Genomic DNA, 26,297 nt, shown 5'->3' on the forward strand with positions numbered 1-26,297 from the left:
CGTTCCCAGCCTTTCAAAGACCTAATGAGTATTACTTTTTTCTTTCTGAATCAGTGGTCTCTGATGGCAAGAGGAAAAACACTGTTGGATATAAAAGTCTTGCAGGTGGTGTATGTCAGATTGACACCCTGATATGTAGTTGGAAAAGCTAGGTTTCAGGTTCATGAGGCCTTTGCAGTTTTGAAATAGAAGTAGTAGCTGCCAGAAGTACAGGCAATTTGGGAACAGTTCTTTGGAGTTTAGTTAGATGCATGTCAGGTAGACCATCTTTGCAAAAGAGACCCAAGTACTTCCTCTGAGTAGAGGCATGGTTTATTTTGTTACATTTTTTTTGTTGATGAGTGGATGTGCAAAGAAAAGGGAGGAAAGGGAGGTGATGAGCATTTGCATCTCTCTCTGTACCACAGGTGATATTTATAACCTGTTGCATAGAGAGGACTTTAGAAAACCTGTGTGGTGATGTGGAAGGTATTCTAAGGTCATAAAACTAGCATTGTAACTCAGTCCAAGTCAATAGATTGAGGTCTCCACTCGTTGCCAGTTTTAGTTATTAGGCTCATACCTTCAAGATATTTGATTCTTAAAGATCATACCAGAAGAACAGAGACAGCAGTTATTTCCTGAGAAATGCTCATGCACATGCTGAGTTTTATTCTTTCAAGCTTACCTTTCTGAGCTCACTACACAAAGGAACTGTTGCCTAGTTTTATCTGTGTGTTACCAAGATGTCTGGTATGCTGGATGAAATACTGAGCTTCTGGAAAGTGCAAGTGCAGGATCCAGTATTGTTGCTGATCGTGTTGCAGGGGATATTAATTCAGGGGCCAACCACAGAGTTTACTTCTGACAGTTCAGTGCTCTGACAGTTCAGCTAAAACTAGTGGATTGGGTATTTTCTTAATGTAGAATCTGTAGATGTTACATGATGACTCAGGAGTGGGATGGCAAGAATAGTATGAAGACATTTAAGGTTCTACTTTTACTGTTTTGTGTTTTGACTTTTCATGTAAAGGAAAGAAGCTTGTGATTCTCATCACTTCCAGTGTGAATGCTTTGGGATTCCCAAAGCCCCTGAAGGTGGAAGAGTTCTCTGCATCATTGAATTGGCAACTACTTGTTTAAATTATTTCAGTACAGTAGAAGTGTGCTGAATATTTCTGTTTGGAAACCTTTGTCAATCCTGCTCTGAGCAGAGCACTGTATTAATGACTGCAGGAAAAATGTGTGTATCTTGGCAACCACTTTTTTACTGTCAGGCTTATCAGTTCATTTCTTTCCCTTCCCCACTGAACCATTTGTTGTGAATTTTGACTCACTTGATCCTGCTCAAAGTAATTCATTTAGCTAGGTTACAGTATAACAAATTTGAAGTGCTATTTTGGCATTCACTGGTATGGGTCAACCACACTACCTCAAATAGTTCAAATAACTATTTGTCTTCTCTCACTGGAAATAGAACTCATCCTACACTTGTACCATTCTCATCTGTTATGCTTCTGTGGCTACTGAGGCAGCTCAACCAATTTGTTTCTCAGCCTAGAATTTGAAGCTCTCCTAACCGGGTCTAACTTGGCATATTTGCCCCAAATTACACAGAACCTAAACTTAGATACTTTTCCCCCTATTTGTCTTCCATTATTTCTTAAAAGTTTCTTTTAATGTGATAGAAAGCGAACTGACTGTTGCTTAAATTTGGGGGGATTGAGTTATTCTTCTCTGGGAATCTTCGAGGTGTGTTGACAGAACATTTGAACCGTAATGGTATCTGGGAGAGTGGTTTTTTTGAGATGGCTTTTGGCTTATTTCTTATTGTAACCATAAATAAATTTCCAAACTGTTTGCTGCAGGCTTAGCCAAAATCAATTACTTCTTTAGGGCTAGAAATATCTAAGGTAGTCTCCTGCCTTTCTTTCTGTTTTCTCACTGAAGATAAACAGAGAGTACTTGCAAATGAGCCTTTCTGACTTTGGGCAAAGAGAGATAGTGACAGTCATTAAGGAAGACTTTAGTCATGCTGCTGACTTTCCTGCATACTGAGCCTTTTTTTCTGTGGTTGTCACCTTCAGTCAGTTGATGCTTTTTTCTTCTTTTTTTTTTCTTTAAAGACAGAAGTGGGACCTAAGGTTGCAAAGTAAGTAAATTAGTGAATTTATTGCTAAGTATTTTTACTCTGAAGCAAGAAATCTTTTCTCTTGCTGGTGTGAGCACCACCTAATAGATAGTCTGGAAATACTTAACTGTGCAAGTCTGCTAAAAACTGCCTGGTATTTAAATGTGCGAAAACAGGTGGTGTAGTCTCTTTTTCCCACCTTTATGTCTTGTCCTTATTGTGGAATTTACTGGGATGGTACGGGCCCTCTCACTTAGCTTCTGTTTTAGATGTATACACTTCATATATCATTTGCAGTCCCACTTTATGCGTGGCCTCATCAGTCCTCTTGGGATAGAGGGTTTATCTTAGCTTTCTCCATGTTTAGGCTGGTATCCTTCCCATAGTGGATGTGGTAGGGAAAAAAAGTGTTTTTCCCCCTGGAGTTAAAAAAATGGTAACCCCCGAGGGGATGGTGTCACTTGATGTTGACCCAATCAGTGCCCCTGCAAAATTTAAACATATCACACCAGACCGGAAAAGAAGGATGATGAGGTAGTTGGAGTAGTAGTGGCCATGTTCTGAGACCATGAGGAGAGAGAGAGGGGCCAGAAGCCCCATTGGGGGCCAAGGCCCCCCCCCCCCCCCCCCAGCCCTGGCTGGAGCTGCAGGAACTCGGAAACAGTGTTAAACTGGACCAAGTTCTGTGACTAAAGAGCTGAGGGAGTCTTTCTCCACTGTGAGTGGGCAGCAGGAGCAGCAGCAGAGACAGCACTGAGCAGAGAACTGGGGCAGAAAGCCAAGAAGATAAGAAACAAGCAGCAAGGACGGCATGCAGCTAAGCAGAGAGACACAGAGATGTCTAACGGAGAGAGAGAGAGGACTAAGCTCAACAAAGACAGTTTTGGGGTAAGAACTGAATCAAATTCCCCGAAAACCCCTTTGAGACCCCTCCTAGGAGGAGGGGGTGGACTCCTACTTGATGGAAGTCCTAAAATGCAACAAGCACTGGAGAGAGGAGCTGAGAAGCTCAAGACATCCTGGAAGCTAGACTGGGACAGCCAGACGGAATGCGGGAAGTGGCCTTGTCCCCCCTGCTGCTGCTGCCACACAGGCAGTTTTGAGACAGAGCAAAGGAGCTCTGATAGAACACTTAGAGCAAGGACTGAACTGAAAGCTGCCCTAAACGTTCTGACTCAGGGGGTAAATCTCCTGAGGAAGGGACTGTCACAAAGACCCCTGCACTTTGTGATATGACGTGGTGAGGTGAGCCTTGTCCCTGCTTCACAGTCCACAGGAGAGAGACCTTCGCTGGGAGTCAAAGGGCTGAGAGGGATGAGAGGAGACCCCTTTGTGTGTAATGCAGAGAGAGATCCAGCTACAACTCCAGCTACGACTGCTGCATTGGAGAGGAGAGACACTGCTACCCTGAAAGTGGAAAGGATCTTTCCTTCTTCCCTTCTGGACTTTTCTTAGAGAGAAAAGAGATTTGATCCAATGTAAATACTGCTTTATCATAAGAGAGATAGTTAGGATTATGTATATAAGGTATTATAATATTTATTTGTGTAATAATTGTAATATAATTCCCTTCCCCCCATGTTGTGTTGTGTCTGAAAAACCCCTCTCACACTGGGGTGAGTTGTGGGAGGGGGGCTTGGACTCAGAAATTGGATTTTTGGGGGGCTCAAACCACGACAGTGGAGTATATTTAGAAAGATTTTTGGCTTTTCTCTAGCATCCCTGGATCTGTTGATCAGACACACAACCAAGTTTTGGAGAACTGAGGTTCAAAATTTATAATAAAAGAGAGTGAGTGTTGTTAGTAGTTCAGCTTTTAATTCTTTACTGTTCTCAGATAGGGCTATGGTAACTCTTTGGTTCAGCTTTCCCTCTTGATTGACTAGTTTTCTCAAAACTTCACCAGTTAAAATCACACTATCCATTGCTGATAGTTAGCCCTCCATCAGATGCACAGAGATTTTCTGATTTGAATATTAAACTTTTTCACACCTATCAGCATCCCCACGTTAGCAATGTTTTGGTTCTGGTCAGGCACTTTAAGCTGGATACTGTCCCTTTACTCTGTTGGATCCAGCTTGCTCCTAGAAGCAGCAGTGCTCTTCAGGTTTAAAATTTTCAACACTATGTGTAACTTTATGCAGTAAACATGAAGTCAAGAAACCTGATTTTGTTTCACAGTGCTGGGTAGGTCTGTTGGTTGACCTTTCTTGCCCTGGGTTTTTCCTGTACAGAGAAATGGGAATACTGCCTACTTCAAAAGCCTCATGATGCTTAATCTTTTTGTTAGCTTTGAAATACTTTCACACCCAGGTCTTTCTAAAGCATAAATTTAAAGTGCAAAGTATTGTCCTTCCAATGCAAATTTAAAAAGTATAATCTGTTGTTCAAAAGAATCTCAGATTTAATGGGGTTTTATAGCCCGCTTTCTTAAGGAAATAGGTTTGTAATCATCTAAGTCTTGCCATAATCGCCTCTACAGCTCATTTCAATGTGGAGGGAATGAAAAGAGAAGCCTTTTCTTGCTAAAAAAAAAAAAATCAAAAAAACCATTGGTGACTGAAATCGAGGGGGAGATCCACTTAGTGCATTAACTAGGGGAACATTTGAAATGTTTGTTCAACCCTATTGTAAGACAAGGGAATTAGTCTTTGAAACATCAGTCCAAGGGAAATTGTGGTGGAACCAACTTGATATATCCAAAGTTATGTGTGCAGTTGTATTCAGTTAGCTTTACGTGGCAATTTACATTCATCTTTTACCTGCTAGAGACAAAAGCTTTACTAATTCAAGACTGGACTCTTCTACTGCAGGAGCATCTTACCACTTTTTCTGTCAAAAGAAAGCAACTTTCATGTTGCTGCTCTTATCTTTAATTTCAGCTTGTGTAGCTTTTAAGAATTAAAAATTCATACAGCTTCACTAGAGAAAAGAAAGGGAGTAAGTATATATAAATTATTGGATAAGAGAACAAGTCTATGGCTGATGTTTACTCAGCTTTCCTGATGCAAGACAACAATTGCAGCTCATAAATGTGTAGGAAAAAATGCATTGTAGGACTGCAGTATTGACATGTGACTGCTTTTACATAGACAGTAAGGTGTGAAAATCGATTTCACTCTGCAGGAGTAATTGCCAACTTTTACAATTGGATTATTTTTCTGAGGTAACGTTCTCTGGTATCCCTGTTCTTTGTGTTATAATGACTTTTGGTGAATGCTTCCTTTTGGGAACAGCTCCTGTTCCTTTATTTGGCCTAAAAGTCATCTTCCCATGCCATCTCTGGCTGTATTTGCATCTTCTCTGTCTAGTTATCTGATGGAACCTACTCTTTTGTGTTTTGCTGGATTTAGCTGAGCAGTTTTCTCTGTCACAGTCTGTACTCCATCCTTCAAGGTACTATTTCTGAACAGGCTAAATAATGGACTCTCACCGTAGAATTTAGGGATGAGAAAAGGATGGAAATGATCAGGTGTTTTAACTAGCTTGCATGCAGCTGTTGGACAGTTGACTTTTAGATTGTATTCTCTACTTTCTTTTTTTTGTCTGGCTAAATTTGTTTTGGTTTGGTTTCCTTTTGTTTTTCCTGAAAAACTATTTTCGTACCTACTACATGTCACTTATTACTTACATTACAGTAACACCTAGATGATTCAAGCAGAGAATGAAAATAGGACACTGACTTGCAGATCTGTAGTGAGGACAAGCCTAGGACAGTGAGAGTGTTTGGGAACAGGTTTGTGATAAGATTAAAACAGGTGCTAGTTTTGGCTAGAGCTAGAGCTGCAGGAGGATGTGAAACATTCAGACAAACAGGGTTTTTTTGTTTGTTCATTTATTTATTGTAGTCATCATTTGCTACTGTTCAATCTCTGTGATGGCAGAAGTAAGCCTTAAATCCTGAAAGGATAAAAGTAATAAAGATGAGAGGGACAGCTTTGTATACTTTACACCTCTGCTCTTGTCAGCTTCCTCAAAATACTGAAATTCTTGAATTATTTTCCTGTGTATAAAGGCAGAATAAAGGAAAACATAATGCTTCCTGGAGAACTGCCTGAGATCACTGGTGAAGCTACATTCAATGATTCAGTTAGGTCATAAGGGCCAAACCATGCAAACCTTTACTATTACATGTTCTGACTGCTCTGGGTACATAAATAGTGATGTCCGAGATTTTTAAGGCTCCAGTTTCTGAAGACAGTTATCAGATAAGAACCTTACTTATTAAAAAAAATTAAAATATTGCCCTCCTGGTTTGGAGGGAAAAGTGAAGCTTCTGCTCAGCTTAGAGCTTGCTCAGCTTAGAGCTTGCCACGCATGAAAGTTTATTAATGATGGGGAGATTATTTTTTTTTATTTGTTTACATATTCCTGACTCTAACAGTAAACAGCAGAAGGAATGTCCCATTCTTGAACATGCAGAATCTTCACCTTGAATTCTGTACTTTTCCAATTTTGGTGGATGCAGTTTATTTTAGTTGCATTTTCTTTTTGAAAGAAAGCAAAGATGTTTAGTTTTGCTAGTAATACACAGCATTTATTTTATTTGGTTATTCTTTAATGTCCAAACAAATACCTCTTACTTCCTGTTAAGGATTCTGGGTGATATAGTTCTTGGAAACAGTTCTTGTAAAGGTAGTGAGATAATCAGAAGTAGTGATGGCAGAATTTAGAAAAATGAGCTTGTTAGTGAAAAATTATAAACTCTTGAGTATCGCTTGTGTACCTTTTAACCTTAAGACACTGATGGACTTCCTTCAGATTTGTTAACACTTATGAATACTTATAGAGAAACTCCATACACTTTGACACAATTTATCTGCTTTTCAAAGAAACTATCTTGAGATTATCGTGAGACTCATAATCTACTTTAAAAACGTCAGCATGATTATTGATATTGCACTTACTTCTCTGTTATTGGTTAATTTGACCCTTTCTAAGTGTTTGCTTCAGACTAAATATGAATTGTGTGTCTTTTTAAACACACAATAACTTTCAAATAAAACCCCTAACTTTTTTGCAGTTTTCCAAGCCAAAATTCTGTTTGTCAAGTTTCATTCCAGCTCTTTCTGCACAGTTAAAAGTTCCTCGATTTTGTGGTTACAAAATTGCTGACAAACACAGTATGCAGTGGTGTGTATCAGTTATGAGCATTCAGTTCATTTTTTCCTTTTAAGGTCATTCTTTCATTAAGTTAGTTTCACTCACTGCTGTTTATGATACCAACACTTTCTTCCTTATTTTCTTCCTTCCTTTTCCCTCTTAAATGGTGCCCATTTCCCAAGGATGGTATCTGTACTGAAGTTCATTGTCAGATTTGTAGTGTATCAGTAGGAACTATTCAATTGTTCTATTTAATCCATCTATTTGTTTTATTTCTACCAAGACACGAATCTTCTCTCAGTTTTAAAGGGCACTGTCTTCTGCCAAACTCACTTTTGAATAGCCTGGGTTAAGCTTATGTTCCCAGTCAGGCAGTCGACTTTTCAAAAAAAGGATGTAACAGCTTCTTTGTTTGGAAAAGAGGAGAGAGGAAGAGAGACAAATTCTTGTTTCAGGTATAGACATTTCCTGCAAATTCTGAGTGCAGTTAGACTACTTATTCCCTTATCCCACTGGCTGCCAGTAGAAACTGATTTATTTACATTAGTGGTCTACTCTTGGATTGAAAGCCTTCCATTGTTTGGCTGAGCTGGTATTTAGTTAACACTTGTGTGCTGCCTGTGTGCAGCATAACCAGCTATGGAAATGACCATATTGCATATAACCGTCCATTGTCTCCCTCCTCGGTCTCACTCCAGCTCCAACATGTGTGTTTGGATTGTAATGTTCCATCTGTGGACTAAATATTTCTCTTAATCATACAATATGACTTTTTTAAAAACTCAGATGTGCATGCGTCTCTGTATTGCTTCCAGAGTTGGCAGGCAACATCAGCATTCCATAGCTGTCTGAGTGAGCCAAATTTGGAAGCAGAGTAAATTCGAGTAGTCTGGCTCTGGATTCATAAAGATAATGCCTCTGGCAGAAAGGGCGTCCATCTTGTTCAGAGATGTCCCTTTAGGATTGCCTTCAGATTTCTCACTAGCTGTCATGGTCTGTGTCTTCAAGAGAAGAGGACTGAGTGTGATACATCAGTAAACTTTTTAATAACTGCAAGAAGGTGTTGCCTCTGAAATTTCTTTGTTGGAGCATGCAATAAGGGGCAGACAGAAGTGGCGACTTTAACATGAGCAACATATCCAAACACATCTACACTGCCCTATTATGTGAAAATATCCAAAAGCATCACTGACCAAAGGTATAGAGCAGCACCAGGGCAACTGGGAAAGTGGTGATAGTAATTTGAGCACTGAACATGCTTAAGCACAGCGCTCCCCTTCCTTTTCCCTCCCCACACATAAAAAAAATAAAATGCAAAAGCTCTGATTCTGATTAGTTTGAAGATCTCTATGGCTTCTTGATTCAGACCTCCTCCTTAATACTAATAAGTGTTAATAGTGATTTAATATGGTAAAAAATAACTTCTGCCAGCTTCTTTCTTGGATATGGCTCACTGCCCTTTTCCTGCAATTTTTATGTAGATGGAATACTCTAGAAGATGTCTCAGGCAATTAGTATTTTTTCCTAAAGCCAGCATGGTTGTTCTATAATCAACTAAATTTTGTGATGGAAGCTACCGAAGTCTTGGGGTTCCTCAGTTCTCAATACTGCTACCATGTGCACTGCCTGCAGTAGGAGGCAGAGCAAGAGAGATTTCTCAAATCCTTTATGTGTCCTCTATTTGAGAAGTAGGTGCACAGCTTTTCCACCAGGATGGAGCCATGAGCTGCACTCCCTCTGTACACATCCCACCTCATATTCCTGAACATATCTCTCACATGTTCTGTCCTAGGAGGAGAGAGAGCAAATAGTTTTCCTCTGTTTGGATCAGGAAATGGATGTTTGGCAGGGACTGGTGTCCGTTTGTTCATCTCATCTCCACCTGACTACCTGCTCCCTATTTTCAGAGCTTGTTAAAGGAAAACACTGTGCAGTTAATTTAACAAACCCTTTCAACGAGGCAGAGAGGAAGCAATCAAGACACAGCAGGGTGGGGAAAACAGAAAACCATTGTCTTGTGAATAGTACTGCAAAATGCTGCACTTGGAGCTATAGAGTCTGACTTTTGGAGACATGAGAATTGAGGCAAGTGGGGAAAGTCATCAGCATTGCACTCTTACATTGCAAATGTAAGACAAATTACTATTGTAGTGTTTGCATCAGCCAAACTAGCCCACTACCTTTTGTATTAGTGTGGGGTTTGAAGTTTTTGGTTTTCTTCTTTTTTTGTCTGAGCCAAATGTGCAAGGAACTACAGCAGGAGCTGTATTTCCATTGCATGTGTGGCTCAATCATGTGGAAGAGGAAGGGTACGAGGTAGTCAAAACTATGGATCTTTTGAGGAGCATTAACACTGCAGCTCCTTAATTCTAGACTTTTTATTTGTGTATATGATCATTTTTTCTGAAGTTGTAGTCTCTCTTACTTCCTTTGCTTTCTGAAGTAAAATACTCTTTTAGAGCTTTGTTACGCTAAAGTTACTGCAATACAAGACAGAATTCAACTCCAAGAGGTGTTTGCTTTGCTAACTTTGACTGCCACAGGAGCTTTGTGAAACATCAGTAAGCAGCATGGAAGCTAGTTTAATATTACAGTACTGCTACTATAAAATATAATCTCAAATTATTTCAGGCAGAGCGTAATAAGAGTAACTATGGAAACTTTGGCTGAAGACTTGAAAGTATAGGGCATCTGGTAGGCTCACTCATTTGTAGGCAGGAGAGAATTCTGGGTTATTGTTTGGATTAAGGAGGAAAACTGGTAATGAGTAGAGGAGCTTGGTGCAGCAGGGGCTGCACCTTAACATTAGGTCTGAGTGGTGCATGTATGTTATGACCTTCTTACCCATGTTGGAGAACTCACATATTTTTATAGAAAAAATGATTTTTCTCAACCAAGATAATCTGGGGTTATTTCTTCTGCCTGGTTTTTTAGTTGAGGTTTTGGTTGGTTTGGGGTTTTTGGGGTGTTGTGTTGTTTTAGTTTATTTGTCAGGATTTTTAAGGAAGTGGAAACTTCCATAGGAAAAAAAAATGGCTTACTCAAACATATTAGGAGAGAGGGAGGCAAAACAGTCATGTGTGTTTTGGTTTTCTTGTTTTACTTTGCTTTTTAACATCCGACTGAGTATTTTGAGCTGGATTAATACTTTATTGGTCTTGAATAACAGAAGCTAAGGCTGATGAGGGGGATCCTAAATCCTTATCTCTAAGGTTACAGTTTCTACTATCACATTATTTCATGTTTCTATTAAAAACCTTTAATGCTATTAAGAGAAGCTCAGCAACTTTGCCTGGGAGGAGGAGAACATGAGAGACCAGGACTGTTCATGTTGATACAGGTGCTCAGAAGTTTTGGTGCCAGCTTGAAGGTCTTACTATTCAGCTGACTTTGAAAATGTGACTTCTGGTGCCTTTTTGGCACCCTGGATTTGACTGTTCTATTCACAGAGTGCAGGTATGTGAGAGCAGTGTATTTCTAGTGCATTCATTATGTGGAGTCTTCTATTTTGTTTTGGTTTTGTTTAGCTCTGGCTTAGGAACAATGGTTTTTTAACTTTACAGTATCTCATGTAATAAAGCATGTTTCAACCTGCATGGAATGTGGCTTTCCATCAGTGTGGAGTGACTCATTTTTCGTAGTTGTTTGGGCAGAGGGCTGCATCAGAAAGTATTATGCATTAAAATCTATGAATAAACTTCCCTCTAGAATTTGCAAATTCTGTGCTGGCATGCTTTTTCTGGTCCAGAAGGCGCATAAAAGTCACAGCTCCCAACAAGATTTGATGGGTATTGCTCAAAACCTATTAACAAAATGTTGAGCTCTGGTATTTCTTAGGGAGGTTTCAGTGATCACTAAACAAAAAGGGACAAAATGTCTTCCATCTCTGTCTTCCTTTCTATACACACAATCATTTCAAGTACAGGGATTGAACAAAGTCTTTGAAAAAAACCAGGAACTCTGTACAATACAAGCTGCATTTCAGGTATGCTGTGATTATCTTTAGGCTCCTGGATGGAACAAATTTCATTTCTGTTACTTTTTAAAGAGAGAGCCTGGAAACCTGTGGCCCTTTGTTTTTGTCTTCTGTATGTCAATAAGAACAGATACAAATACTCCAGCTCTGAATATATAGCCTTACAGGGGACAAGGAAACTAGCTAATTCAGGCATGTGAGAGTTTTAGGTAACACTGTCAGCATAATTGTCTTGCCTACTCGGCAGTATTTTTAGATGAAGCCACTTTGAGATTAGCTAAGTGACTTAATTTAGCATTTCTTGCAATAATTCCTTCATAAGATGACCTTATTTAAGACATCTGGAACTGATTGTAGAGTTCAAACATCCTCACATGCCCTGTAGAGATGTAAATAAAACCAGAAGTGAGATAATGGTCATACCATCTACAATAGGAGAAATTGCCATCTGGTGCCAGAGCAGAGTTAAAAAAAAGTTTGAACTGTCTGGATTCAAGCACCAGCTAACAAAGAGGGTTGGGTGCTGGTAGGGTCAGTTTCAAAGGCAGACATCCCAGAAGTACAAGGACAGCCTTTTTAAGGCTAAGTGCTCCGTCAGACTTTGCTCCTATTCAGGAAATGTGTTAGTTATTAACAAAACTACTCATAGTCCTTAATTTTATTGTTCTGAAGACTCTAGAGTCATACATTTTGATAGTTTGTCATTCAAGTTTTGGATTAAGTTTTTTCAGGAATTGATACTTTGAAACAGAAACTAAATAAGATTATAGTTTACTGGACTTGTGTGTTTGAAATGACTCAGTAAGTTTAAAGAAAGTTCTGTCTTGAAGCAGTTCAGTTTATATGTATGGCCCATCTCACTTATTTCATCTGTTTTTCCCCAGTTCACTTCTTCGCTATGGTGGAAACCTCTCCCTTCAGAGTGCCATGAGTGTCCGGTTCAACAGTAATGGGACCCAGCTGCTGGCTCTGCGTCGGCGCCTTCCCCCAGTCCTCTACGACATCCACTGCCGGCTGCCTGTCTTCCAGTTTGACAACCAAGGCTACTTCAACTCATGCACTATGAAGAGCTGCTGTTTTGCAGGTGATCGTGATCAGGTAATAAGCAAGTGATGTTGTCCCGAATCTCCAGAGTTCCCATGAGTATTTGAGAACACCTCAAAGGGTGGCTTTTTTCTGATTCATGGGATAAAATAAGAGACAAGACACATATAGGGTTCTTCAGAACTGTTTTGCCATGTGAGCTGTGAAAGAAGGAAAACAAATAACAAAGTACATAATAAATTTTACCTCTTGTTTGATGCAATCTAATACTTACTTGGAAGATAATATTCAGAAGGAAAATATTTGCAGAGGCTTTTTGGGTTCAATTAATATGATGTTTTCTACTCATCTACATATAATAAGGAAGCATTTACCTTGCATTTCAATATTGCTACTGAGTGCTGTAGCAATGCCACAGAATGTAAATATTGTGGATATATAGAGTTATTGATTCTTATTTCAAATTACAATGTTTCTCTTTTAATACTGTACTACTGGATCAGGTAGGATAGGTCTTCGTAGCTCAGTGTTCTGTAAGTGATGATGGCAGGTGCTTAGGAAGGAATAGTCTGTTGCTTTACTGAAGCAGGACTTTGTCCCTACTACTAATTGCAGATAAATAGGTCACATATAAAGTGGCTAACAGCAATTCATATGATCCAACAATTTCTTTGCTGTCATCAGCAAAATTCCTGCAGTCAGAATTTGATCATTCATTCTATTGCTGCTGCTGCAGGAGGCAGAGTTGAGCTTCTTTCAGATTGCAAGTAGGAAATACATTTACGTCTCTGAACTTGAGCAATGTTTCTGAGTTTTGTATAGTTTTCGACAGGAGTGTGAAAATGTGATAACGAAACCATCTTTAGAAAAAATTAATGGGAATGCTATAAATAAAAGTGCTATAAAGAATGGGAAAACACTTGTATTGTTTAAGAAGGAAACCACTGACAATTTGTGGTTCATTATTCTTCTCCTCTGGAACTCAGTGTAGACCTGTGTACACTCTGATGTATAGTTTAGCTTCTCATCTGCTACTAAAGATGTAGATAAAAGCCCTAGTATGTGTTACTCTGCTTTATGAGCCATTTTCTTATGGGTGTGGTATTATTTTAACAGGAAGAACATATCTGTTCTGCACCAGGTTGATGCAATACTTCAGGAGCCTGCATTTTTAAAAAACTTGGTATTCTGATGGCTTGACTGACTTTCTGTTCAGATAAGTAGCAGCACATAATGCTGCTAATGAGTTGGAAATGAGAGCAAAAGACATTTATATTGTCTTATAAAGCTATGTGAAGCTAATAGGGGAGATGAAGTTTAATAGGGAATGTTAGAGAGATGTGGAATTTGACATTTAGACACAGGCTTCTAAGGAAGGAAAAAAGATAATGAAGTCAGAAAATGCCACATATGCTTTAACTCTATGTGTCTAGAACTGTCCAGTAATGTTCAAATTCAGTGACTAAGATTGTCAGCACTTTGGATAGTCCTTAAGGACTGCCTTTTACAGAGAACCCAGTTCCAATTCCAGGTGTATCAAGAAAAGAAGATTAGATTTGGAACCGACTATAAGATAGAAAAGATGAATAAAAAAATTGCAATATTTTTTGAGTTTTGCTCTTCTATACAACTAGTATGCTTTTGCACAATATATATGAGTCTTCACCCCTGCAAATCAGAATTCATCAAAGGAAGAAATAAATCTGTATCCAATTTAATCTGGTTCTAGTCTACTCTCTCTTTTGCTATTGATGTCCTATGCCTTAATAAAAATGTCTTTTATTTGAGATCCATGCAAAGTAAGCTTCATAGAATTCCTTGCTTGTATTTCCTTGTGGGATCAAAACTTAGTGTGGGTGAAGGCTTATTTTAAATGATCTAAGGATAAGAAGGTTGTTTTCAAATTGTGAGTGGCACTTGTGGTAGGAAGGCTTCTTCAGCAATTTTTTCATATCGAACCTCTGATGTTCCCTGTCTTCGATTTTTCATCTTTATTAAACTGCTGAGTTAATTTTTTTTCTCTTTTAAGTTGTCTTAACTAATTAGGTTTTAACCCTTTACACAGAACCTAGTAATTTAAAAATGTGACTCTCCTGTGTTCAAAATTATGTATTCACTATTATGTGTTGTCTGCACAGGTAGTTCATCTGATAATTTTGCATTTCTATTCTATACTTTAACTCTAATGAGGGAGGGATGTCCTTAACTCAGCAGTGCTTAGAATACAGTTGCATTGGAAAAAAAACCCAACTGTTCAGAGGGAGAGGCCTTTCATCCAGTAGAGGTGATGTAAGACCTTTTACTGATACAACTTCCTAACTTTGCAGCAGCACTTACTTCTTTTTCTGGGTTAATGACTTGTATTGACACTCAGAGGGCTCAGAGCATTTGAATGTGATATAAGGAAGGGATCAGATGGTGGGTGAGAGGTGGAGAGATGGCCTTTAAGCTTTGTGAGACTCAATTCCTCATAGAACTACAACCTTTGTTAATATTTCTCTGAAGTTTGTGCATAGAAAATGGTTTACTCAAAGGAAGTTTTCTCATAAATCATGACCATCATGGTTTAAAAACCTGTAACTCTTAGTTTTGGGTGAGCCTTTGTAAATAACACCATGTTGCACATGGAGCTGTTGGATTCTGGTATGGCAGAAATGAGCAGATTTTGAACTGCAAGCTCACAACATAAGAGTTGTCTTGGAGATCACCCTTTTATCTTAAGAAACCGAATACTTAAGTTCCCATAATGATCAGATGCGTTCTCTTACTTTGAAAAGATACGTGTGTTAAATTAATACAATTTCTTTGCATAAATAAAGCACAGACTACTAGTTGAGGAACAGTTTGATTGTTTTGTCTGTTGATGGCAGTTAGACTCTATACTAATCTTTTCAGTATCATTTTTTTAGTGCTCGCAGATTGTGACAGGTGCTCAACAGGACTTGGATCCAGAACTCCCAACTTGTTACTCTAGAGGGAAGGTGTGCAGTAAGCTGTATACCATCTCCTTTTATTGGAGCATCTCTGATGCAAGTGGATTGAAATCTCTTAGCAAAAAATTATATACCAGTAATGCTTTATGGTACAAAACACAGAAAGATTCACTTGGTAACGCCAATAATCTTCTTGGTTTTTTAAGTTTAGAAGAAGGCCTTCTGAAGTGCTTTTATGGTTTTGAGGTATTTTGGGACACAAACTGAATGACAGGGGTCTTAAAGAATGAACAGCTTTGTTTCTTTTTGTGGCCTTGCAAACTATCATTTTCCTCCAAAAGCATTATTGTCCTAGTCCTTGTGAACCTCATTTGAAAATCAATGAACAGTATATATGAGCACTTTTCCTAAGAATGCTGCAGCCATACTTTTCTTTTTTCTCCCAAAGAGAAACAAAGCTTGCGAGGCACTGTTGAACTGGTGTTTTATTTGCACCCACTTATAACTGCCTTCATTTGCTTCCCTCAAACTCTCTCTTTTGTCTATGTCACTAGTGTAATGACCTCATTACATGAAACCGATTTTTTTTATTCTTTGAAGGTGAGCTCTGATGGTGGTAGATAAACAGGTTCAAAATTGTATGGCATTTGCATTGTCCAGGAGCTCACTTGAGTCACACAGCTGTGGAAGGGAGGAAGGGTAATGTAGGCTAGATGGATCAAGCATGACTCAGCTTCCCACTGTCTTTGTTGGCCGCAGAGATTTGTGTGAGACTGTAATTTATCCCTCCTTCTGGTATGAGCATCCAGGTCCAGAATTTTAAAAGCAGTTTATTTATGCATCTTAGTCCCACTGACTTAACCCTAATGTGCACGACTTTACCCTAATGTGCACAAGGGTTTGATTAAATACAAATATTAAATATGTGAGAATCTTGAGTCATGCTAGGGTACTGGGCGAGTTTCTATTCTTCTTGTCAGCATTAGAATTTGGGAAATGTTGATTAAATGCTAAGGATTTTTAGTTGCTAGACTGGTATAGAAAATATCTTCTTGTATCTGAGGATACAGAAAGTATTGAAGGGCTTCAGGTACCCAAATGCATTTTTAAGTGGAGGAGGCTCAGAGACCGTAGTGATGGGCAGCAGCAAAAACAGGCCCAGAAAAAAACCCACAAAACACAATCACCCTCCAAACTAAAATAGACCAAAAGCTTTTCTTGCTCAAGAATTGTTGCCTGTGTCACAATGATGAATGCTGTCTGCTCATTCCTTTTTTTCCCCGTGTAGATAATATGAGGCTCTATAACACTTGTGGTTGTAAAATCAACTGCCTATTGCCTGCTTTAAAAGAGAGGGGGTGGGGAGAAATAACTTGTACCCTGTGAATCCAACAAAAAGTGGCTTGACTCTGGCATGCCCTCAGACATTACATCACCACTCAGCCTTTTCTGTTGACATTACACTGGTATAGGAGAGTTTCAGGAATGCACTGCTCATGGTACTGCAAGACTCCTCCAACTCCCTATAAAGTTACAGCCTTCATTATGTTGAAATCTGTGTTCTAAATAGCCCTGGTTAGGGACAAGGCAGTTTTTCACAGGACAGAATTATTACATGAATGTAACTCTTCCAAGAACAAGGTTAGCTGTATAGGTGCCAGTGGTCTTGTATCGTGGTATATTGCCTTTGTAAAGAAATAGAACTTTTCTTTAGTGGTATACTTTGTGTCATCTAAATTAAAGGTCTTTTATCTCGGGAGGTAGTGCTTATCAATCTGTAGATTTAAGAACTAAAAAGAAGAAAGGGAATTATTCTTTTAGAGAATGTATTGTGGGCTTCCTGTGCACAGAAGACTTCTTAATGAATAGTAGCTTATTGCAGTCAGCATTTCTTAAAATATGAAAAGCACTTGGTGTGCAAATATGTTGCTGTGCTTGGATAGAAAGAAAATCAGTGTCTTACTCTGTCTTAAATTTGGTTTCTTCCAAGAATTACTATTGAGATTGTATTTTGCTTTTTGCTTCATCTAAACAGCAGTTTAAATCTCAGCTATATACATAACATTACATACATATACAATGCATACATGAGATTTATTTGGCTGTGAAATTATTTAGTAATTTCTTCCCCATTATTTTTGGTAATTGACATGGGGTAGTCATACTGAAAATGTCTCTCCAGAATCAAGGTCTTGACAGAAGGTGCTATGAATTTTTTTTAACCCTTATTATTCTGATTACCTCTTCTCCCATTCCTGGTGCATCCTCCCAGCCCTATTTCCTGTCTCCGTTCTCTTCTGCAGCCTTGTAGACCTCGACAGAGGTTTTTAGACATGTAGACAGTAATGCACAAGTCCAAAAGGACCCATACTGAAGCTAAATTCTGGTGGAATGGAACTCTGATTCAGGAGACTTTGACTTTTGCAGACTACATGTTCCTCCTAGTCACAGGAGATCTGCAGTTTAGTAGCACCTCTTACACAACTGGGGAGAGGGAGGGAAGGTGAGTGAGCAGGAATGCACTTCTAAAAGTGACACACAATGGGTGCTCTTCTTGTTGAGCTGTTAAAAGTAGACCTTTAGTAGACACTGAAAAAGCAACTATGAATTCTGGAGGATTTTGACTAATATATGATTTAATGTATATTTGAAAAAGTAAAGTAGCAGATGTCTGCAGAAGACAGAAGAGAGCAATTGGGGTACATGCAGTTTCAGCCATGTACAGAAGAGTCTCCTTCATATGCTCAGATAAACGGGTTACTCTCTTTGGAATGTAATAGGAATATTTTCCCTGCCATAGGAATCCTGAGTAAGGATTTCTAGGTTGCTTTTTTTCATTAATAAAATTACCGTTGTGGCCTTTCTGCATGGCAAAAAGGCAGCTGTAAAAATGTTGATGGATTGTTCCCAATGATGGTTCTGTAAGCTTTTAAAACTGCCCCACACAGAGTTGGCTGCTTATAAGATTAGGGATTTAGGGAGTGGGAATACAAATTTTTGGCTTTGAATTTTATGTACTAGAAGCAATTTGTACTTCTCCAGTCTGCTGTGTCACAGCTTTTACAGGCATGCTTCTTACTGAGGAGCAAAACGTCTCTTGTGAAAAAGCCTTTGGATATACCTGTTTGATTTTCAGACTGAGATGGAAAACTTTTAAGCTCTTCTTTGTGCCAGTTCCGGCTTTCCTGAAAAACCATTTCAAACAGTGGAGGTTGCAAACTGCTGTCCTGGATAGTATGAAAAAAGGACATATGTTTTCAAAGCAAATATATTTCTTAATATCACAGTTTTGTGAACCCTCTTTAAATTTATTAAATATTGAAAAAAAAGACATCATTTGCATCCCAGAAGTTATTAAAAGCAGAAGATAAAAGCTTGTGTAGATATCCTTTCTTGTTGGTGAATTATTTTCTTAGCCATGAGTATTCGAAAACACATTTCAAAGAGACCTTTCTCAGTTATTTCTCTTCCTATTTTAGTTTTTTGATTTGAAAGATAGGAATTAGAGGTTAGTAGCCTGAATGGGTGACTACTCTTTACTTTGTCCTCCTAGCCGAACACCCTGGTTAACTGTCTCAGAGAGAACTTCTTAGTTGGTAACAGTGAGAGCTGCTACAAGGAGAAGAGGCAGCCACTCTGACTGCAGTTGCAGTCTGAGGGTACAAAGAAGGCAGTATACTATTGAGAGGAGAGGCCCCGTACTTTCCTTGGTCTGTACTCGCACTCATCTGACCCCTATAGAATCTGGCTGAAATACATAGTGAGAATACTATATTGAATGACTCGTGGCAATCTGTGTGGGGTTTTACTGTTGCAGCTACTGAATCAGACCCCTGCTCTGTCAGGGACTCCTATGCTGGCACAAGGCTTGTATGTGGGAACATACCTATGGAGGAGGTCAGCAATGGTCGTTAGAGCAGATTTTCAAGCTATTCTCAGTGAGAACTCTTTACTAAAAACGTGAATTGATCAGCATAAAGGTACCAGCCTGACAGAAAGATCAGGAATGGCAAAGAGATGGAAATACCTGACTAATTCTTGTTTATTTCTTAATTGTTTAAGAAAAGGAGTGCTTTGTTCTGTGGGAGATTCTGGTTTTTTCTTGAGTTCCTCTGATACTGCCCATCTCAAACAAGCTGTATGGTCTTGATCTTTTCTTGCTTCTTTGTTTCTTGATGCTTTTTAAAGAGGAAATAGTCTTTTCCTCCTCCACAGTTATGTCCTTACCTTGTTTCCCCTCTGGTTAGTGGGTACTCTAGCAATAGAAAGATGAATTGAAAACAAATCTGTGGGTTTTCTACCTGCAGGAAATGCAGACTTAACACTAAATTATGATCAAACGGTTAATTTATCAGCCATTTTTTTAAATGGAAAAAACAACAAGGGAAGTCTCATTTATAAGGAAGATGCGTAGAGCAGTCTTGGCACCACAAAAGGTCCAGAAGCAGCTATAAAAAAAAAATTTGGTTGTGTTTTGTCAAACACTTTTCATGTAAAGTATGTATTGTATAGCAAGACCTGTGTTCATGGTTGTGAGAGATATATATATGTACAAACACATGTAACTAAACATGTATATGTAAGGAGACCTTTCTTGATTTTTGCTTTTTTTTTATTTACAGCTCGCTTATCCCTCTTGGAATAGTTCCATGGGAAGCAGATTGTCATGATATCACTGAGACTTTGCTGGGTTCAAAGATGAGTTCACATCTGGGTTTCCTGATGTTTAGTTAGTGGAGTGTAACTATGGTACTGCTTTTTTCTCAGTGGCTAATCACAGCGCGTCTCTCTCCCTTCTATGTGATGGCTGCCCTTTTGCAAAAGAATATTTCTGAACAGTCCATAATTCTGAAATCCTCAGGTCCTCTATCAAATTTGAAATTGGCCATTAGGCTTAAAAGTTCTTGGAGACGGAGAGTTGCCACAAAGAACAAAATACCATAAGCCCTGTTTACTTAGGAAACCTTTCCTCCTTGGAAAAATACACAGTTTTTATATTCTTCATGTAAATTGATTCCTTCTCCAAAGTGCTGGTTGCTATGAATTTCAATCTCTTTTGGACAAACAATATTTTTCAGACTTCAGTGGTGGTTCATGTCAAACTGTGGTTTCCTCAATGAGTATCAGTGTATATCCCACCACAGAGGTGATGTGCAAGGCAGCTCATCTCATGTGATCTAGAGGAATTAATACCTGAGCTTAGCAGACTGCCACTAAACCAGATTCTTTATCTGTTGTCATAGGAAAAGAACCAAAAGCCTACACCCCACCTCTGAGTTATATTATGTTACAGGTAATATATGGAGGGCCTGTACATCCTGCCTCTTAAAGGATACGTGCATAGCAGCATAACTGTTTCAAAATTGGATACTTCTGTGCTTCTTCCCCAGCATGTAGCTTTTTACTTGAAGAAGATAAGGGATGGCTCACTAAAAGCCTGAGAAAAAATTTGCCTGTTCTGATCTGTTCTGCCCCATGTTTCATTGGCCCCTCTCAGTAAAGGACAGACATGCTCAAGTGAGTGGGAATTGAGTCTCTTTCAAAGCTGTAAAAAGCAGCATGGGATTTGAGTCTCTCTAACAAGCATTTTACTGTTAGTAACTTAGCAACAATCACTTTTTAAATGGTGATAATTTCTGTGCCATTACCCATGGTCTTGTGCATCCATTTAAAATTATATGGTGATGGTGCTTTTTAGTTTGTGCATTTAAGACAAAGTCTCCTACATTCTTCTTATTCTCCCCTACGTTAGTAGGGCCATTCAAGAGACTTGCTGATACTTTTGGAAAAATGATCCATATCTGTTAGTCCCTTATCTAGAGCCAAAAGCTCGAAAATCTCTCTGATATATGTCGTAAGTAATAGGACATTTTATGGAAGCAGGGAATGTGGATGTTCCAAAGTAAAATAAGGTTTGATTTAGATGGAATTTTATTGAAATAATCCATTCAGTAGCTCCTGAGGAGATGTAGCTTATGGGATGTTGAAAGCTTTCAAACTGGCAGTGCTGAGAACAAAAAGGAAATTCTCCAGAGTGGTGGTACTCTGCAAAATGCAATGCTAATGCTACTATTACAAGACTATAGCAGCAGATTAAATCTCCATCTATTTATATCAACTGCTGTAATTTCCTTGGGGAGAGAAAAAATGAGAAGAGTTACAGTGGAATGAGTGAGGAGCGCTAGTCCAATATAACTCTCTCAGATTCCTGATGGTAGTTCATTTTAAGCATTTCATGCGTACTTGAAACTCAGACTTAATTTGTGTTTTCTCCCAGCAGCAGATTCTAACCAGGCCTGAGAGTTTTCTTCCTTCTAAGGCAAACTTCTGAATCAGCAGCTCATAGTCATCTGGAAACCTTTTCCTGTCATTGTTGCTAACAGCTAGACATAGAAGCTGATTCTGCCCTTCTAAAAAAACTCCAATATTAACAGCAAGTGTTTTTTCTGTCTAATCTCATGTACATATGAATATTGTAAATGTTGATTTCAAAAGTCCTGGTCAGATACAGCAGCAAAAGTGCTGACAATGAAACATGTGGGTTTAATGTTGGTTCTGTCCCCTCCAGACATTTGAGCTCCTCGCACAGTGTCTGGTCTGATTCTTAATTCAGCACTGCAGTGGTTCTTGACGTTATGTTCTGCTTGGAGCTTGTCTTTAGGAGGGAGGGTGGAAGGAGGAGAGTGCTTGCTGTCTCAGCCATTTAGGTGTATCTGTGAATGCACATGTTTTTGTCTCCCCCTGGCTTGCCTCTGTGATTTAATTATCTGGGCTTTTGTTCTGAAAGTGAGGGAATTGAAGGTACTCTGCTATGACTTATGTTTTCAACATCCCCTCAGGACCAAAAATCATTGTTCATGATTAAGGTGGAGTCTATGCAGTATGACATTCTTTCATCTATCCCAACCCAACCCTTTCTTTTTCTTTTCTTTCTTTTCCTTCCTTTAAAAATCCTTCCATTCTCTCAGGATTTCAGCCTTATTAACTATGGTTTGGTGCACTTCATAGTAATTATTACTTTTGACTTTTCTAGCACTAGGGACTGGCTTTTTCGTTTTCTTAATCCTTATTCTCCAACTTCGAAATAGTGAGGAGAACTATTGGCTTATTGTTATATTAATAATAAATGCATCAAAGAAAAATTTTCACAAATGGTCATGTAAATGTCCTAGTAACATCAAGCCAGCTGTACTCTCCAGAGGCCTTATGTTCCCATTGTCTTGTGCAGAGAGTACTAATTGGAATGGAGTTTCTTTTTCAAATGTCATGGAAGAGGCATGTTTTTGAATTTAGCAGCTTGGGTGTCTGCTCTCAAAGCTTCTTGTGGCAATTTGTTCTTGCAGTAGCTGCAGTCATGAGGTTGGTCTTCTGGCAGTCTCTTGGTCTTGGTCCGAAAAGTCGCTTTCTACTTCTCAGACCTGCATCCCTTAGTCTTACAGAAAAGGACCACCAGAAAAGGAATGCATTTGGGGATTCAATTCTATATTGTGAGAACAGCAGGAAGACATGTACCCTAGAGGTATCCTAACAGGGAAAGAGAGCAGAAAACAATGCTGGCTGCTACCATGGTGGCAGTGGAATCACAGGGATACAAAATAGTTGAACATTTTGTGGAATATGATCAATTTCTGGTACTTATTGTCAGAACTAACATCAAAATAAAATTTAAGTATATATAAAAAGTTTGCTACTTGCAGACCATTGCTTACAACATCAAACTCGTGTAGATTACTTTATCAATTGATGCTTTTCACACAAACTGATTGGTGTCTCAGTGTCAAGATTAAAGCCATAAGTACTTTTCCAGAAGAGCTCAGGTCCCAAGCTGAGCTTGTTCTAGGACTGAATATAATTGCATTGCAGATGTTTTATTCATTCCTACTTATTTTTCTCTTAATTCGCTCCAGAATACTTTAGCCAAGTGTGTTTGATTGATGCAAATGTCATTAGGCTTGGAAATGATAATGAAGTGAAGGACTTCATGGTCCTTTTAAGTAGGTATGAACTATCTCAATTTGAGATAGTTTGATTGAATATCTCTGCCATTGGAGATACTAGAGCCATCTGGACACGGTCCTGAGAAATCAGCTCTAGACGGGCCTGCTTGAGCAGGGAGATTGGACTAGATGACCTCCGAAGGTCCTTTCTGGCCTCAACCATTCTATGATTTTGTGACCTATTTTAGGCATTTTGTAAATTTCTTTCTTTAAATTCCCCCGATTGTGATCACTTTAATTTATGCAAGACTTTGTGCTGAACTGCAGTTTTTGTCTCTGTCTCTGTGGCCTGTGTTTGTGTTCCCATTGGTGTTTTCGTGAAGCTGTGATATCTGATGGAGTGTAGAGGTTTCAGGTGGGCATTTTCCTGTCACTGCCCACTTCTCCCTTCCTCTTTCCTCTCCCCCATAACCCAAAACCCAACTTCAATCCACTAAGACAATTATTTCCCTTTTTACTCCAGCAATCTTTGAAAAAAATTAGTCAGAAGAGAGCTCTGGAGATCACCTGACTGCTGGAGAGCATCTTGAAAGTTAGGTCAGGTTGCTCAGGGAATTGTTCAGGTAAATTTTGGATTTGCATGAGTAAAGATTCCACCACCTTCCTAGGGCTAAGTTGCAGTGTTTGTTATGCTCCTCCTGAACATGCTGTTCCTTTGTGCTTAGCTGGAATTTCTCTTGCTGTGGCTTGTGACTGTTTCTTCTTGAGTGTCCACTGCATGCCTCTAAGAGGAGGCTGGCTGCTCAGTATTCCTTCCAAGAGAAAAACTGTTGAGGTCCACTCTGTCCCTTCCCTTTCTCTTCTTCTGGCTAAAAAAGACCAGTTCCCCTTAGGTTTTCCTTGCAGGTCACATGCCTTCAGCTGCAGCAGCCCTCTTGTCCACTCTGATTTGTTAGTGTCACTCTTGTATTAAGAGACCCAAGCCAGATACAATACCTCAGCTGTGGCTTCAAAAGTGCCAGGTGAGGGGAATAATCGCTTGTCTTGACCTCCTGTTTACATTCTTGATAGTGCATCAAATTGCCGTTAGTCCAGATCACTGCAAAGGCACTCTAAATTTTACTGTCTCTGAAGCAAGACAGAATATACTGGGATCAGTGGTCTTTGCAGCAAGTATATTCTTGTTCAGTGGCCAGTGATACACCAGATTTCCTACACAATAGTGTGTTCCTCTGCAAATAATTTTGGAAGCAGATTTGAAGAAACCTCACAGACACTCCCTTCCCTGCATGTACATGTGTTTTTTCTGTGTTGTGTGTCTGGTGCAGGATATCTGAAATCTGTCACTTTGGGGCCCTTGTTGGGGTCATTGTTGGTTTGTTTGGTTTATGAAGTAAAGTGCTAAATTACTCTCATATTGAGGAGTTGTTTGAACTTGTTTGGTTTGGGGGAGGGGGAAAAAAGGTGCCATGGTCATAAATCCAAGCTACTGAGCTTTCTAGGTGTTTTAGTTAGAAGTCTCTGTTTTTCATCATATGTCTTTGGCAAACTGGTTGCTGCTTCAACAACACAATTTGGTAATAAGTAGTAACAATTGGCAACATCTCTATATAAATGAGACTTTTTTTTCCACATAGCATTTCTTCTCTAACAAAACGTATTAGAGATGTTTTCTGTCTCGTTGTTGGGAGCTTTCCTGTATGAGCCCTAATATGTGGAGTTTTGGCACAGTGACTCAGGCTGCTGTGGGCTAACATTTATGAGCAGTCAAATGAAAGGGGAAGCACAAATTCCTGGCAACGTCAGGTCAGTTTGGCAAGGTAAACTGCCTAAGTGCTTGAACTTGTAGAAATAACTTTCTGGCTTGGAAAGTATGGATTCATGAGTGATGCTGAACTAGTGTGCACAAGCTTTTAAAGGACCTTTTGTTTGATCAGTGCCTCTTACCTGTCAGCAAATGAGCAGAATTGCATTCATAAGAGCTTACTCACATCCTGCATCCTTAAAAATGAGAGAAAAAAAAATGGTTGGATTATGATAGTAGGAAACCAGAGAAGGGGTTTAGTGGTTGATTACTGCATTTTTGTGACTGAAAACATCCAAACACTGCATTAATGTAATTAGTATTGCAAACAGAATATGGCAAATTTATAGCCATTTTCTCAGTGTTAGCATATATTTTTTGCTTCTCAGTCCTGTGCTATTCCAGGACTTCTCACTTCTTGATGTTAGTTTGCCTGATGATTTTATGTATCCCTGGTGAATGAAAGGCAGAAACCAGTTATATTTTTGCCAAGCAAAACAGAACTTGTTTCGTATCAAAGGTTAGAAAAGGGACAAATCTGCTCCATGTCTTTCTTTTTCTCCCTTCCCTCTAATGTAATGACAATAATAAAATGAAAAATCCAGCTTCTTGACTGTATTGATTAAGCAGCAGCCTGAAGTCAGGTGAGAGCTAAAGATTTACACTGTCTACACCAGTATAACTGGAACTGGAATCTGCTTTAGGTCCTGCCATGTCATCTCATCTCTAATTTGGGAGAAAAATAAACTGTACTCCCTGTCATTTATTGGAGGGTAAGTATTTGTAGACAAGGCACAGTTTGTGGCCTCTCAGAACTGAGAGGCATAAGCATTTTACCATGTCAAATGTCACCTGTCATTCCATTGCATGTTTGTAGTGTATTAAGGTACTTAAAATTGCATATTGCCTGAAGTTCTGCACAATAAAGAGATTGGCTATCATTCATGCACTGTTGAAAAGGGCAGCCTTTCATCTCTTCAGAGTTACTATGGCCAGGAAAAAAATTAATAGTGTGATAAATGTGAGAGGGGGGTTTAAATCACTTGAGGCTTGCTGACAGTGAATATTTAGCTTTGGTTTTGTTTGGTGTTTAAGATTATCTTCAGTGACTGACATTTGGTGGTCTGAGTTGATGAGCCAGACATGTTGTGCTTGTGTGTAATGGACATACTCTCTTCTTAGGTATATGTTTCATGACATTTTCCTTGGTAGTTCAGGAGATGAGAAAAAAGGATTAAATACTTCAACATTAAAAAAAGACCAGAGTTGCAGGCTGCAAGATAGTGTGATTTAGACATGCTTGTATTAAAGCCAACTAAAATTCATAGCCTTATTTAGCAAAGCAAACATATACTTTGGGCCGTAGGCATTAGTGAAGTATGCTTTTAAA

The 26,297-nt window shown here is 39.0% G+C and overlaps 1 protein-coding gene across 5 annotated transcripts in view; it reads left to right on the forward strand.

Annotated features, from left to right (window-relative positions):
- The window catches only part of DCAF5 (DDB1 and CUL4 associated factor 5), a 68,312-nt gene that overhangs the window by 23,314 nt on the left and 18,701 nt on the right, over window positions 1–26,297 (forward strand). For all 5 annotated transcript variants that reach the window (XM_029964228.1, XM_018082799.2, XM_018082797.2 and 2 more), the window contains one exon: window positions 12,074–12,287. In XM_029964228.1, coding sequence (XP_029820088.1) covers window positions 12,074–12,287 — 214 coding nt within the window. The remainder of the gene's footprint in view (window positions 1–12,073; window positions 12,288–26,297) is intronic.

This window comes from Manacus vitellinus, unplaced genomic scaffold (genome assembly GCF_001715985.3).
Source record: "Manacus vitellinus isolate BGI_N305 unplaced genomic scaffold, ASM171598v3 scaffold_6_pilon, whole genome shotgun sequence".
In the NCBI taxonomy this organism is placed as follows: Eukaryota; Metazoa; Chordata; class Aves; order Passeriformes; family Pipridae; genus Manacus; species Manacus vitellinus.